Below are 17,210 nucleotides of genomic sequence, written 5' to 3'. Positions count from 1 at the left end.
CCTACGCTACCAGCACTCCCAGCTACCTTCGAGACACCACTGACTTCCTGAGGAAACTTCAATCCATCGGTGATCTTCCTGATAACACCATCCTGGCTACTATGGATGTAGAAGCCCTCTACACCAACATTCCACACAAAGATGGACTACAAGCCGTCAAGAACACTATCCCCGATAATGTCACGGCTAACCTGGTGGCTGAACTTTGTGACTTTGTCCTTACCCATAACTATTTCACATTTGGGGACAATGTATACCTTCAGATCAGCGGCACTGCTATGGGTACCCGCATGGCCCCACAGTATGCCAACATTTTTATGGCTGATTTAGAACAACGCTTCCTCAGCTCTCGTCCCCTAAAGCCCCTACTCTACTTGCGCTATATTGATGACATCTTCATCATCTGGACCCATGGAAAAGAAGCCCTTGAGGAATTCCACCATGATTTCAACAATTTCCATCCCACCACCAACCTCAGCCTGGTCCAGTCCACACAAGAGATCCACTTCCTGGACACTACAGTGCTAATAAACAATGGCCACATAAACACCACCCTATACCGTAAACCTACTGACCGCTATTCCTACCTGCATGCCTCCAGCTTTCACCCTGACCACACCACACGATCCATCGTCTACAGCCAAGCTCTGCGATACAACCGCATTTGCTCCAACCCCTCAGACAGAGACAAACACCTACAAGATCTCTGTCAAGCTTTCTTACAACTACAATACCCACCTGCAGAAGTAAAGAAACAGATTGATAGAGCCAGAAGAGTTCCCAGAAGTTACCTACTACAGGACAGGCCTAACAAAGAAAATAACAGAACGCCACTAGCCGTCACCTTCAGCCCCCAACTAAAACCCCTCCAACGCATTATTAAGGATCTACAACCTATCCTAAAGGATGACCCAACACTCTCACAAGTCTTGGGAGACAGGCCAGTCCTTGCCTACAGACAGCCCCGCAACCTGAAGCAAATACTCACCAACAACCACATACCACACAACAGAACCACTAACCCAGGAACTTATCCTTGCAACAAAGCCCGTTGCCAATTGTGCCCACATATCTATTCAGGGGACACCATCACAGGGCCTAATAACATCAGCCACACTATCAGAGGCTCGTTCACCTGCACATCCACCAATGTGATCTATGCCATCATGTGCCAGCAATGCCCCTCTGCCATGTACATTGGTCAAACTGGACAGTCTCTACGTAAAAGAATAAATGGACACAAATCAGATGTCAAGAATTATAACATTCATAAACCAGTCGGAGAACACTTCAATCTCTCTGGTCACGCAATCACAGACATGAAGGTCGCTATCTTAAAACAAAAAAACTTCAAATCCAGACTCCAGCGAGAAACTGCTGAATTGGAATTCATTTGCAAATTGGATACTATTAATTTAGGCTTAAATAGAGACTGGGAGTGGCTAAGTCATTATGCAAGGTAGCCTGTTTCCTCTTGTTTTTTCCTACCCCCCCCCCAGATGTTCTGGTTTAACTTGGATTTAAACCTGGAGAATGGTCAGTTTAGATGAGCTATTACCAGCAGGAGAGTGAGTTTGTGTGTGTATGGGGGTGGGGGGGATGTGAGAAAACCTTGATCTATGCAGGAAATAGCCCGACTTGATTATGTAAAGAGTTGTCACTTTGGATGGGCTAGCACCAGCAGGAGAGTGAATTTGTGTGGGGGGGTGGAGGGTGAGAAAACCTGGATTTGTGCTGGAAATGGCCCACCTGTTGATCACTTTAGATAAGCTATTACCAGCAGGACAGTGGGGTGGGAGGAGGTATTGTTTCATGATTTCTGTGTGTATATAAAGTCTGCTGCAGTTTCCACGGTAAACATCTGATGAAGTGAGCTGTAGCTCACGAAAGCTCATGCTCAAATAAATTGGTTAGTCTCTAAGGTGCCACAAGTACTCCTTTTCTTTTTGCGAATACAGACTAACACGGCTCTTCCTCTGAAACAAGTACATTTAGCTCCTTCTAGTAGCAGTTGTTGCCTGACTTGTCTCTATTGTGATGCATACAAAACTAAGCATGCTAATCATAGATAGTTGACAATCTGTAACTATTCCTCTTCCCCTTCTTTCTTTTCCAATTCCCTTCCTTTAACCCCAGTTTAAAACAAACCAAAAAAAGTAAGCAAAAGAGCTTAAAATACACGTACCTAACAAATTCTGCCAATTTTCCACCTTACTCATTTGCCTGTTTATTGAATCCACATCTGCTTTAGATGGTAATTCCTTCAGGGCAAGGATTGTTTCTTTTGTGTGTTTGTACAGGATCAAGCACTTGGGTCCTGAGGCATTTCAGTACTATCAGAATATGAATATTTACTGCTAAAATAATAATAAAATAATACATACATATTCCCTCAGTGGCAGTGAAGAAAAATTGTACGAGGACAAGCCATGTAGAATACTAATAAAGTAATTTATTGCAAGAGAGAAAATTGCTTGAAAACTCATTGGATGAAATTTAATAAAACCTTTTGTAGGAGAAATATATTTAAGTAATAAAGCAAGCATAAAAATATTTCCTTAATATAGAATAGATTGTGTTGTTTTTGGTTTTGTAATAGTTATAAACACAATTGAAGTATGTACTTGGATGTGGAGTTTTGCTCTCAGGGTGGGAATGAAAGCTATAGCTTTTATATAAATGTTTCAAATGTTCCATGGTTTCACAATTCAATTTCACAGGGATTTTAGAAAAGAGAGATAATAAATAATAATTTTTTTAAATGCTGGACTAACAGAAACAAGATGGATACATATAGCAAACCTTTTTACTCCATTAGCTGTTAAAGGGATACGAGCTTTGTCAAACATGCTGGTTTGGGTTTTTGGGGTGTTTGCTAATGCTAAGGTAATAATATAATATAATTAACCACTATCTGGGGGAAAGAGAGGCTAAAATATCAAAGGAAAATATCTCATGATTAAAATGAAACCGGATGACTTATTCTGTAGAGTAAGAGTATACAGTAAGGTTTAAAATTACCTTGTAAAGTTATTGTTCTTTGAGTTGGCTCTGCATATTCCCACTAATGGGTAAGGCACCAACTGATATAGTCTAACAGGAGCCCCTTCTCCCAGCAGTGCCTGTTAGAGCACATGTGCTCCCCCTTTCTATACCTCCCCTCAGTGTTCATGAATAGTCTGAGGGCAAGGCTACAAAAAGGGGCACTGAGGTTATATAAGGGGGCACCAGCTCAGTTTCTTCCAACCATTTGCGCCAGATGGAAGTGAACCATTCTGGTCTTTTGGATCTGGCTTTTTTTTTCCTATTTTAGTCTGGAATAGTCTATTGTCATAAATTTTTAGTGTTAGTATAAATAGTGTTAGTAGTTATAGTCAGCTAAGTTAATTTGCAGATTTGTTTCTGTGGGGTGACAGATCAGAAGAAGATGAAGGAGAAGCCAGGCTTTAAGGGATGCACTTTCTGCCTATCTGTCTTCCCGGTATTGGATGCCCATCTGAGGTGCCTTAAGTGATTCAGCAGGGTCACTCCCCTTCTGAGTGTTCCATCTATCACACTTTCACACCTAGAGCACATAAGGAGAGGCGTAATAGGCTGCACGTGGTCCTATTTAAGGAAGATCTCCCTGTTAACTATTCGGGTTCCAGGAGATCTTTGGATCTGAAGACTAAAAGACCCATATTGTCTCTGATTGCATCAACGAGTAAGGCTAAGATTTCTGAGAAGTCCCAGGGATCCGTGCCTTCGCTGGTTCTGGCATACATTCCCATTTCATCATATCCTCCTGTTAAAGCTGCCAGGGTGTCAGAGGCACCATCTATTCAGTCTGGAGATAAGGACCCTATGCCTAGGTTCCAATTGTGTCCATTCCAAAGAGGAACACAAAGGAGAAGACAGCCACAGTCAGCAGTGCCAGATCCCATGGATCACATTTATCAGTTCCATCCGATTTGGATCCATCTTCTGTGGTACCAAGTCTGAGACCCAAGTCAGTTCCACATTCTACTTTATGATCCAGAATTACTGAGTTGAGTTTCTCTCTGGATCTGGTGATACCTAAATCTGTAAGATTGTCTCCATTGTCTTTACAAAGCCCTGTACCGACATCAGATCCAAAGAGGACTATTACAGTAGTAGAAGATGTTGACTGTTTGGCCCTTGATCATTCTTCAGATCCAAGTTGAGAGTTTCTTGGGGGACAGGAAGAGGAAGACCACATCAGTTCCAAGGTCAAATCCCCTACTTCTGAAAAGAGACATAGGACAGTACTACCTCTGCTTCGTCCTCCTCTTAAGACTTCTATAGGGTTATCAGGAAGATCTTTCTCACCTGTCGTATCAGTCATCCTCCATGCAGTTATGTGCAGTGAGACCCATTGCAGATCCAGGGTTGCATCCACAGGTAGAAGAGGATCATGAAAGAGTCAAAAGACTTCAGCTCTCCAGATTTATGTCACCCAAGGCTGGGTTTCCTTAGTCTTTTGGTCAGTTTGTGCCACCACTTCTTTTGCAGATGTTCCTGGACACTAACTATGGGAGAGACTGGTAATCTTGGACTGCATGGTTTTATTGGGCTGCACCACATGAGTTCTTGGGTCATCCACTTTGTGGATGGAGTAATGATGTTCCAGCTAATAAGGATGCAGCTGCTGAGAATTTTTCTGATCAGATTCCATCAGGTATGTCTGCACCCCAGACAATAGTGCCTGACACATTGTCTGAGGAAGAAAAAGAAGAGTTGAGTATGGTGAATCAGTTGGCATCTACTTTGAACTTACCCTCAGTTGCTGTGGAAGCGGTATTGCATCCAGTATCTGACATTCTTGGTGCTCCTTCAAGGAATAGAATGTCTTTATCTGTTTTGAATGGTCTCTTGCAACCTGCTAAGGCCATTTAGGTTACTCTTGCTTCCTGTCAGCCCATTTCTTAAAAAGCAGATAAACTGTATCAAATCCCACAGGAGGGTGTTGTATTTTTATACTCACCCTGCACCAAATTCTTTAGTGATTTCAGCAGCGAGTAATAGATTTAAGTTTGGTCAAGACCGGTCAAGACCAGTCAACTCCAGCAAATAGAAAAGAAGAAATTGGATGCCCCTGGAAGGAAGGCTTTTCCTCCTTAATCTTTAGATATTAGCATAGCTAATTACGAGGTGGTAATGTCCGACTGTCAATTCCATCTGTGGGAGAAAATGGTTATATTTATGCAAGAGTTACCAGACAATCAGAGGAAATTAGCCAATTCTGTCTTGGCAGAGGGACAAAATGTGGCAAAACATGCTTTCAGGGCTTCTTTTGATGCTTCTCATTCTTCGGCCAGAGCCTTAACATCTGTGGTTACTTTGAGAAGACATGCATAGTTAAGATCTTCATCATTGACTGTGGACGCTAGCTTTAAGGTGGAGGATCTCCCTTCTGAGGGTGGTGGTTTTTTCAGTAACAGGATGGATGAGCTTTTGGAAAAGTCAGAAGAGACAAGATCTACTGGTCATTCTCTGGGTTAGTTCTCCACTGCTAGGAGACCTCCTACTCCTTGTTTTCATTACCAGAGTGCATTTTATGCTCAACCTTCTTCATATTTTTTATCTCAGAAACTTCAGCAACAACATCAGCAAACAACTTCTTTCTGGCAGTCTCAACAGAAGAAGTCATTCAGGTCCAGACCAAAGTCAAAGCAGATCTGCTTCATCCTCCTCTTCATTTAATACATAGCCATAGATCTGGCACAAGGGTCAAAAGTTTTGGACCAACTGGCAAAGTTCCTTCCTACCCCTTGTTTGGAAACAGGCTAGACCACTTTATCAGCTATGAGAGGCTTATTACATCACGCAAACAGGTCATAGAAATAATAGAAAAAATCTATGCCGTAAGGTTCAAAATACTACTTCTTTTTAACTCCCCTTATCCTTCCATTTTCAGGGAACATCTCACAAAAGTTGTTCTTCTATTGGAAGTTCAGAAATTGCTTTTGATGGGAGCACAAAGGAAGTTCATAAAGGGGTGGGGCAAGGCTTTTTTTCCAGATGGGTCCTGGTGCCAAAAAAAGATGAGTATTTCAGTCCAATTTTAGAGTTCTTTGAGATGATTCTGCATATTCACACTTCCCATCCACCTTCCCCTATTTCTCGGAGTCCTATCTTGGTTTCTCTGGGTAAGCAGTGGAAGGAGTTGAGGCAGTACAGAGCGCAGCACTTCTTTATATAGCTTCACCCTGAGAATGTTCAGACACACCGAAGAGAGGGCTAGGAGGAGGCATGTGTGCACTTTAATGGACACTTTGGAGAAGTCTCCACCATTAGGCTGCCTAGGGTGGTGCATTATGCCTTAGCGTGAGTATGTAGAGTCATCTCAAAGAACTCCAGTTACAAGTAACCTTCATTTCCTTAATATTGCACTAAGCCTCCCTTCAGTGGGAGACTACATGCTTGCTCCAGTTTACTGGTTGAAATGCAATTTGTGCTGCTTCAGTTATTTGGGATAAAATTAGATACATCATTACAAGGAACAGCTAGAAATTTTGGAATGATTATTAATGGTGGTGCATGAAGCAGAAAGAGGACTGTCTGACCCTGTAGGCGTAATAAAAAAATTAATTAATCAAAGAGGCTGTAGAATTCATATTGTGTGAGTACTCAGAAATGTGGTAGAGCATAGAACTTCCATTTGGAATGAGCAATAATCAATAGCTGGCTAGGAGTGTTGGCCAGAAAGGGGGCACAACAAAAATATTGCTGGGAAAATCTGTACCTGAAAATCCCAACTGTCAGATTTGCTGATTGAACACAGTACAGTTTATAATGTATCCTTTCATTCCTTTCTTGTTTGCCTACGCTGAGACTCCCAGTGTCATCCCCTTCCTTCCTTATTTACTTCACACCCTTTTTCTCTCCTCCCCTCCCTGCTCAACCCTTTTCTTAAAAAATCTGCCCACACTTCTCTATGCCATTTCTCTCCTCCCTCTCATTAGTTAGTCCTCTATTTTGAGGATACCTAAATTTGTTCTTTGCTTTATACCAGCCCTCTGCTTTGATTTTTAAAGTGTTTCAGAAATCCTTGCAATGAATCTGATCCCAGGAGTCATGATGGCTAGCCTGTTAGCAGGGCAGCAGTCACTGCATGAGTAAGAACAAGGCAGTGGGTTAACCTGCAGATATGGAAAGCTACATGTATTACAGAGATGTACTGGTACCAGCTTTAGAGCAAATCTTGCTTAATCTGACACCGCATTTAGTGGACATAAGGATCCTGAATAGTAGATAACAATAAAATGTATGGGAACAAAAGAGAGAAAGTTGGGTTGTAGGAATTGGGGGGAGAGGCAGAAAAATGAGAGTGAGGTTAGACTTGACATATTCCATGTAGAGAGTAAAGAAAGGAGTCTAATACACCTCTACCCCGATATAACGCTGTCCTCGGGAGCCAAAAAATCTTACCACGTTATAGGTGAAACTACGTTAAATCGAACTTGCTTTGATCCACCGGCGTGCGCAGCCCCCCCCCCCGAGCACTGCTTTACCGCGTTATATCTGAATTCGTGTTATATCAGGTCACGTTATATCGGGTTAGAGGTGTATTATCTGGAGCAAGGAGCTCAATAACAAGGGGAAAGGACATAAATGAAGTATAGGACTGTTTCAGTCCTAACTACACCAATGGTAATTGGTGCTTTGTCCAATCAGGCCTTGGCTATTTGCTGCAAGAGAATTTACTGAAACTATTAGTAAATACATTATGGAGAATTTGAAAATCTTAACTTGATGCTTACAATCATCATTGAACCATTATCCGATGCTACATATACCTGCTGCAGTAACATCAATAAAAATAGTGGAAGCTTTGCATTGAGCACCAGTGCTAACAACTATTAACATCTGGTGCACTTGTTTCTGGGAGGACATTTACATTCTGTTAGCTGGTTATAAATACTTACTGGTAGATTGTCTGTTATTGTATGGGCCAGATGAGCTCAGGGTACCCATCCCCCACTGCACAGATCTACAGATGAAGCAGCCAGAAGGCTGATGCTTGTACTCCCTGTGTGAAAGTGGGTGGGGTTAGCTAATAAGGTCTGGAGAACCCCATGCCTTAAAAGGGCATGCATGGGTGGAGTGGGAACATGATCAGGCCCCAGTCCCATCCATTATAGCTAAGATGCTAGTACTGATTGGTTTGTGTGCAGTATCTTTATGGAGAGGATAGTAGATGCTGCTTTTGAGTATGTTTCCCCTAATGCCCGCAAGGCATTCTGCCTGCATCGACAGCCTACAGGCAGAGTGTTTTCCGCAACTGCTTGGCTGGGTACCACACACACACCCTGCTGTTGTGGCTGCATGAGTCTTAATCTAGCCCTTATTTGTTTTTTGCTTGTATGGCTCTAGAACACCATGTACCTGAGTTGCTTTCCCCCACACAAACCACTAAGCCTGTCCGTGGTATATTAAAATGTACTTTTCTGATTCAAACCCCACAATTCAATCTGTTTGGTCTAATGTATGCATATTTTAATGTCTTTTTATTACTTTTGAACTAGAGCTTTACAGGAGACTTTTTTAAAAAAAAAATGTAATGAGTTACAGTATGCCTGTTTCTGGAGGAATGTCCTTTACTATTCACCTCAGAGGCCCTTTGTGCCCAGAGGAAACATGTAAACTATTGAAAAATTTACAGCTGTTCCACCATGCGGTATTTTTGTATTGTAACCTCCTTCTACAGAAGCTGTTTTTAAAATGAAAAATGTTTTATAATGTCAGCCTTATTACCAGTGGAAAGAGAGGTGTATTTTTTTCTTTCCTTGATGTGGCAGGTTTGTTTTAGCCTGCAACAGGCCACTTTTGATGCTTTAAAACTGCTCCTGGTCTGGTGGGAAATCTTTCTGTATATAACAATTGATGATTCAGTGACAATCTTAAAATAGACAGATCTCGTCCATTGACTAATATTCTGAAGAAATGTTTTTATTTCAGATTTTAGATGTCAGAACTTATTCAAGGATCTGGGGGAACCTTTACAGTATTACTAAGTGGGGAGGCCATCCAGAGGTGCCATTGTGTGACAAAGCAAAACCAACCCCAGCTTTCCCACATCTATTTGAAATAGAATTAGACATCTATCCACCTCCCTACATCCAAACTTCAGGTTTAAAAAAAATGGAACCCAGATCTGAAGCACCCCTCATTGTGGGTTTACAAAATTACTAGCTGACTTGGGTTTTGCCAAACTAATACAACCTCTGCTTTTGCCAAATTCTGCCTTACAAGGAAATGACATCTCCCAAGGGTGAAGAGTTTGGACTAATTTTAGTGAATTGTACGCCATGAAACCAAATTTCCCCTCTAAAATGGCACTGTAAAACAATTCATTTTTAATTTAATAATACAATATCAAGAATATAGTAATTTAGTAATACATTATCAAAAATATATCTGAAGGGAAATAGAAGAAGGGAGGAGATAGCAAGATTCAAAGGTGATGGAAAGAAAAAGGGTGACGGAAGAAAAAAGCAGAGAGGTGGCAAGGGTGGAAAAATACACAACAGAGACATGATGAAACTTAAAGATTTTATTACTTAAAACTTAAAGGTCAACTTTAAAAAATAGTTTGAAAAAGTGAAAGAATGCGATGAAATAGAGCAGATAGAAGGAGGTGCATATGCTAAAATTTGCCTAGGACAGCAAAAGGCCTCATCTAACCTCTGCTTTCAAGAATTTTGTAAGAAAACTGTAAATTGCATTTGCTTTACTGTATTCCCATTCCATAGCCAGTGTTTCCAGGTGGGCTTTTTTTGTGTGTGTTGCTCATTGCACTGTGCTTTTATTGATTTCCACAAGGATTTCTTCAAGTAAAAAAAAGCATTTCCATCACTTTCCAGGCCTTGTCTACTTCTCTGTCAGTTTTTACCAAACCCACATTTTCCAGTTATACTTGTCTGTCATTTGACATTTTTATCTGACAAGTAAATTAAGGTAATCAGGAGGAGTCAGGCTTGAAGAGACCCTTTGTAGTGATGTGGCTAGTTGAAGAAAATCCTAATATATTGGACTCTGGCGTATCTGCCATCATGGTAGAAGAGAACAAGAGGAGCAAAATAATCACTTTCTAAGAGTATATAGTCCCAGCTAAGAATCATACTGGTTAAAGACAGAAAAGATAAATTTAGTCATTGAGTCCATCCCCCTGCATGTGCAAGATATAGTTCTGGTTAGAGGACTAATGTTATTAAACTGATATATTACACTTCATTCTCGCAAAAAGCCAAGAAACAACAGTTCTAGTAAACAGAAATGATCCAGGAAGCCTGACTTCTGCTCTTCTGAGTATTCTGCATGATGCTTATTTGGGCTACAGAACCAATTTTTATCATCATCAACTCTGTCCTTTGCCAATATACAGAACTTAAAGTATCAGGAAAGAAAGCTTCAGATTTAGCAGCAAGTGTGTATGAAGGATGTCTGGGCACAGGTGGTTAGTCTATCTGAACCCCCATCATACTCCTTCTGCACCTGCTGAATTCATTGCTCCTGTGTATCTTTTTTTCTGTTAAACTCATCTTGAAAGGGCTGCACTTTGTCCTCTAGTCCCCACTTCAAATGGTGGCAATATGCACTCATTTAACATTTCCTTCTCTTTTTATGGCTTTAAAATGTCTCTAGCCTTAACAACCTCTATAGCAGTTTAGAAGGGACCCCAAAAGTTGAGAGATGGTATTCAACATTTGGTCTGAAGGCCTGGGATGATAATGCATCCAATGAAGTGAGCAGTAGCTCACAAAAGCTTATGCTCAAATAAATTTGTTAGTCTCTAAGGTGCCACAAGTACTCCTTTTTCTTTTGCGGATACAGACTAACTTGGTTGCTACTCTGAAACCTGTCATTATTTGCATTGTTACTTGTATCACATCATTTTTATTAAGTTGATTTTTTCCAAGTAAATATGACTCTATTGAATAGAACATGATGCAAAGTCTAAAGTAATTCCCACATTATCACTGGTTACAGTTTGGGAGCTTAACTCTTTAGTGAGTAGTTGATAAAAGCTTTCAGTGTATCTTTCATTCGAAGAGGTACATATCTAACTTGTCTGTGAACAGTTTATGACCATAGATACTGAACGCAGTATTGTAATTTATTGCCTGTCCATATTTCCATTAAATTATAGAGACAGAAACCTAATGCCAGAGATTTAATACATTGTTTTTATTGCAAATTGGACATAAATTACTATTGTTTTTATTTGCTTTGACTATGGTTGCAAAGATGGCTCATGCTATTTATTAGTTGCTAAATCACTCAGAAATATTATTTAAAGTCCAAATGTTCCCTCTTGGATACAACATTTTTATGAGGCTTTTGACAGTTTGTGTACAGTATTCTGGGTGTCACAAAGTACTGAATAAGAGACTACATTGTATTGAGGCTTCTCCTCAGAGCATCCCAGATGATGTACCAACATTTGAATCAACAGAGGCCCCGGGAGAGCTGCATCTTGTGCTTTCTGAGCGGTGCACAATTGCATAAAACCAGATTTTGTTTTCTTGATGAAGCTGAGGTTGATCTCTTTCCTGCATTTATTGAAGTCAGCTAAAACATCCAGTACTATATTTCTACCACTGTCAGAGGGCCCCAATAGGGTCCCTGTTCTTAATTCTCAAAATACTACATATCTCATAGAAACTAACAAATAGATAACAGATGGGAATGTACTGGAAGGTGATAACTGTCACATAGAATTAGGGGCAGATAAAGACCCTCAGGATTACAGAGCAAGAGAGACAGAGACAACAGAGCCAAATCCTTCTCTCATTCATAGAGCATCTAATAGACTGAGGCCTTGGACTGGCCTCTAGGCACTACTGCAATATAAATGTTTAATATTAATAATAATAATAATAGGTTCAGACTCGCAGAGGCAATATTTTCAGGTGATTTGCTTAGACCCAATGTTTGTTGGAGAAAGTGATAAGAACAGACAAATCTTGAGAACAACATTTTTTGTTGCCTGGATAAAGGGAGGGAGTTAACAGATGAGCCTGCACTGGGATCACTCTGACACCCATTAGTTCCCCTGAAGAAAACTGATTGGGATTATTATAGGTAATTAGTGAATCAGACTGATGGTCTGGATGAGCTAATGAGCCAATTAGCCCATCAGCTCAAGACTGATACAAAGGCAGTGGAAGGAAGTGCCAGGTGAAGAGAGAGAGACAGGGCTAGCTGAGTCCAATCTCACAGAGGTCTCAGGGAAGGGAGACTGCTTCCCTGTGGTCCTGAAGGGAGGACTGAAGCAAAGGGGATATTGTAAACAGTACTGTTGTATAAAGATGTTGGTGGAAGGAACTCAAATGATACAGTACATACACAGCCATTAGAGTCAGAGCTGGCTTCTGGAGTGCAAAAAGGCAGGATAAGGATCATGTTCCGCTACAGATGCCTTTCACCAGAGCACCTTATAGTTAAAGCTGTACACATACTTCAGCAGCCTGAAGAGCCTGTGCTGCAAAGGAACACCCACATGCTAAATAAGAGTCTTGTCTCTGGCTTCTTTGGGGCTCAGTTAAATAGTCCTTATTATCCATACAATACTGGGAGATTTGCCCACAGAATGAATGCAGAATTGGGCTTAGTGTTAAGCTGACTATATAAATGTGCAGTCCATGTGTCTTGAATTTTGCTAAACTTGGACCCTGGCAAATTGCAAGAGTCTGAGAATTCCATAGGCCTTCATCTGATCATCCTGTAAAGCTTATACTCAAGAAACCACAGCTGATCTTAGCAACTGCGACAGAATATAAAAGAAGTAGCAGTTTATTCATATAGCAAGGCCATAAACCATTTAGGATTTTAAATATATTTTTAAAATATTTGAATATAATTGCTTTGCCAAAACCCTTATAAACCAATTCCACTTCATGAGTTTTATTTTCTTGTGTTTGGAAAGAACACAACACATTTTTTTACTATTGTCTTATTACTATTATTATTACAATTATCTAGTATAGTAGAGCATTGGGTTCTTTTAAATATGGGGCCTGATTTTCACACTATAGTTGTGTGTGCAACGGTGCACTTTGCATGCACACTGATCTACATATTGCTAGATGGAGAGTCTGTCTAGACATCTGCATGTGGTAGTGTACGCGCAAGCTATATGGATAATTACAGGACAATGCAGTGTAGGTTTGAAAATCAGGTTCAATTTTAAATTTCATAATTATTGGCTATTTTTATGAGCTGATAGCTCCAGGGGCTGGCTATCCCAGCTATTTTGACTGTAATTTGTAAGCTTTGGCAGGCAGGAGCAGAAGTTTCAGGACCAAATAACACAGGAGAAAATGTTTGCACAGTTCCCATGTACCTCTTTAATCTCTCTCTGTCAAAACTGCCTCCCCACCTTCGGGAATAGTGCACAGAACTAACTACCTGCCCGTTGACCTCCTCTCCTTCCCTCCACTGGCAAATTCCACCCACTGCCCTCCTTAACCACCAGAGAAATCATTGCAACTTTCAGCTCTCATAGAGTAATCAGGCATTAGGCTGGTGGAATATTATGATCCTTTCTGCATGTATCCCACTCATTGAAACTTTAACCCCTCTTCTCTGTGTTTCTGTTTCAGCTTCTGATATAGCTGCGGAGCAGGGGCAGATTCTTGTAATTGCCACTGCTGCGGTTGGTGGATTCACTCTCCTGGTTATCCTCACTCTGTTCTTCCTAATCACTGGGAGGTAATTCATATTACACTGTACTAGTTCACATATGGTGAAATTCATCCCAGTGAGTGGCTCATATTAGTTAAATCATTTGTCCACAGCTTATGTGGCAAATAGGGCCTTGTGCAGTCCAGTTGTCATGGAGTAAATGTCACCTTATTGAGTGTTGCCAGCTCTTCCAATTTTAGTGAGAATCTTCTAATACTTGGTGTTTTGTTTAAAGCCCCACTCCTAGAGTCATGTGATTAGGTGAGAATCACGCTTTCATTTTTTCTAGACTTCCTTGCCGAGAAAAGCTTGAAAACATGATCCAAGTACACCCTAAGGGTTTAGAAACCAAATAAAAAGAATCCCAAATGTATTTATTTTTAAATCTCATGATTTTAAGCCAATCTCATGATTGTGGGGGGACTTGACTCATTATTTGGTATGCTTGCAGTTAGCAATAGTGCGTACTCTATTAACCTATTTTAGTAGCCTATTTCAGTGACCGCTTTCTGTATTACACTTTTAAAAAAATAGATATCCAACAATAGATGTAGCAATTGAAATACACAAAGAGAAAATATGCTTATTGAAATCTATTGCCTGATCAATGTTTGATTTTTTTATATATCTTGTTTATGAAAACAGTCCAGTCTAGTGATAGAATCATGGTTTTACTAATCTAAGTACAGATCAGGAAAGTGGTACCAGAAGCAGAGGAAGGACAACTAAGAAATGTGATCAACTTAAGTAAAGGAAAAGTTAATCGAAAACCATTAGAATTAACATACTAAGAGTAATACTAATTAGATTGTAGAATAGTCTCCCCAAAGGAAGTGGTGAGAGTCCTATTTGCTTGGGATTTTTAAAATTAGACTGAACAAAGCCCTATTAAATCTACTTCAGCAAACATTGATGCATTAGCAGGAGATGCACTAGATGACATATTAGGGCTTATCCAATGACTCTCTTATTCCATTTCCATTTCCTTCCTTGTAATACTATACTGACTGTTCAGCTTGCTTCACTTGATATGATGATCACGGTCTAATACTGACACTGTGTTAATTGGATGAGGAGTTGCTTTTATTCTATTGGCCAGATTGTGCTCTTCCTTACACAAATGTAAATCTGGAGTAAATCCATATAACCTCAGTGGAGTTACTACCATTTTGCACAGATGTAACTGAGATCAGAACCTCACTCCCTGCCAGCGTGGGGAATCATGTGTCTCAGATCTTCCACAAAGAATATCTATGCAGCAGTCTCCCCTTCCCATGTGGAAGAATGGACTCGACCACTTCCCCAGCTCCACCTTCCCTGGGCCCCAAGATGTGGCCTCTCTCTCACTCCAAGGTTTCACAAGAAAGGAGAGGGCCAGGTGGACAGACATCACCTCCCCCCTGTACCTGATTCAGTTTCCAAGGAAAAGACAGTGTGTTCCCACTCCCTTTTGTGCCTGGGATTCCTACAGCCAGTGGGAGTCATTGGTCATGGAGCTTCTCTAGGAAACAGGAAAAGTCACAGGGAGACAGAGCTTCTCTAGAGGCATGAGGCTTCTGTACAGATTCAATTGTCCAACTGTAGATCCAGGAGACTCCACAGAGAGGTTCTTTTGTTTTCTTTGGAGTTAGGGGTCCCACAGCCTGTTTCGTGGGGAGGGATTGTGTATGCACAAACCCTGGACTCCATTCCCCCACACAACATAATGAAGTGGAAGTATCTCCAAAGAGGGATTGTTGTTGAGTTTCTCCCTCTGTGTCCCACCTGGTGTTTGGGAGGAAGGGGGAATCTATGAATTGCGTGGAACTGAACCCCGTATTTGCACTCTTCTTTAGAATCTAAGCTTTCATTTGGTTGACAGATGAAGTTCTAGCCCTCCTGAATGTGAATATATCCGTCATTATGTGAATTAGTGCACTGCTCTCTTGTGAAGCGTGTAACATGACAGACTAAAAAACAGTAGAACCAGTAGGTATTAACGTTCCATTAAGATAAATGGGAGAAGTTAACTTCAAAGACTAAATGTGACAAATTCAGTATTAAGAGTGTAAGCAGAGATCTCTACTCGTAGCTACTGCTTTACATACTGGAAAATATATTGTTTCAATGGAAATAAAGATGGATTCGGCCAACAAAGACAGGAAAATTTTGAAAGAAATTATTACGTAGAATCATCAAGTGAAATTCCTGAAAAATAATGTGAATGCCTCACTTAAAAGGAACTCAGTAATGGAATAAGATTAGTATTGGTGTGGGTATTCTTGAATTCTTCCTACTTTCATTCTTTCTCTTTGCTAACGTTAAGAACATCAGAGGTTCTTTTAGCTTTCTAACACCTTACTGAATGGAACTTTTCAATTACATAAGATATGGATTCATTTTGAAGTATCTCTTAAACACAGTGATAAGAGAGTATTCATTAGAAATTATTCTCTGAAGACAGAGTGAGAAAATTTCGAATAAATACTCAATTTACTATAGGATTTGAGGCAAATTTCAGTGTGAAAGATTGGATTGGTACCCTACAGATGTGAACTGCTTCACTATTTAGAATTAGCAATTTGATGGACTGTCGAATCACAAGGCTGCTGATGAGTCTATTTATATTGAAGAGGCATGGTGAGATAAGCACCTGCTTGTGTACTTCAGTGAATGATTATCCACTAAGAGCAAATAGGAAGCATTTCCATCAGTTTCAGATATTAAAATGAAAGATGCAATGACTTAGAGCCACAAAAATTATGGGGGATGGTTGGCTAAATTCCAGGGAACGCAGCATTAAAGCCTGGTATGATTTATTTTGATCATTAAAGAAATTATTCCTCAGTGTTTTGTCCTAAACTACCAATAATAAAAACATGTCAAAACTGAGAGAGACTCGCTGTTGCAACCCAGGTGAGCTCTCTCTGCTGGACATGCACTAGGCTGTTGCAATGGACAGTGGCGCTCACCACCATTTGCATGTTACTCATGGTGCATACCATTGTCAGGGGCAGCACCACCCAGGGAGAGAAAAAAGGGCTACCCAGGGAGGGGAAAAGAGAGCCCCCAAATGGAGTGGGATTGCTACTGACTTCATGAGATCACAGTACCACTTACTGCAATTTGCCCCACAGATCCTCTGTCACAATGGAGAGACCACCAGACCAAACTTGAATGATGCTGCAACCCCTAAAGTGAAAGTGGTTCAGCTGAGTGTGCCCTTGATACTGGATGCAAACCTTTGGTCCCATGTGCTCTTGACTTGCTTGGGCTCAACAGAATTGAGGCACTGTCTCTCAGGCTCCAGGTGTCTAGGCATAAACTCCAGGTGCAGATGCCATGTCTGCTCCCACTCTTGGCAGTGAGAACACTGTGGTCCAATTACCTACATCCTGAAACTAGTGCCAGCTCTCTCGAGCTTCCTCAGTAGCTGTTACATGCTCTCAAAGTTCCACCTAAACTGTGGACCCACTAATTTATGGTTTCCCTCTTTGGAGCTATGTGACAGTGTAAGGAAGAGACTCTGCAGAGAGATTTCT

At 40.7% G+C, this 17,210-nt stretch overlaps 1 protein-coding gene across 7 annotated transcripts in view; it reads left to right on the top strand.

The window, feature by feature from the left end:
- EPHA6 (EPH receptor A6) overlaps positions 1-17,210 on the top strand; it is an 872,967-nt gene that overhangs the window by 657,282 nt on the left and 198,475 nt on the right. For all 7 annotated transcript variants that reach the window (XM_073305263.1, XM_073305254.1, XM_073305245.1 and 4 more), the window contains one exon: positions 13,608-13,716. In XM_073305263.1, the coding sequence (XP_073161364.1) occupies positions 13,608-13,716 (109 nt within the window). The remainder of the gene's footprint in view (positions 1-13,607; positions 13,717-17,210) is intronic.

Source organism: Lepidochelys kempii, chromosome 1 (assembly GCF_965140265.1).
Source record: "Lepidochelys kempii isolate rLepKem1 chromosome 1, rLepKem1.hap2, whole genome shotgun sequence".
Taxonomy (NCBI): domain Eukaryota; kingdom Metazoa; phylum Chordata; order Testudines; family Cheloniidae; genus Lepidochelys; species Lepidochelys kempii.
This window is presented reverse-complemented; position numbering and strand designations above follow the sequence as displayed.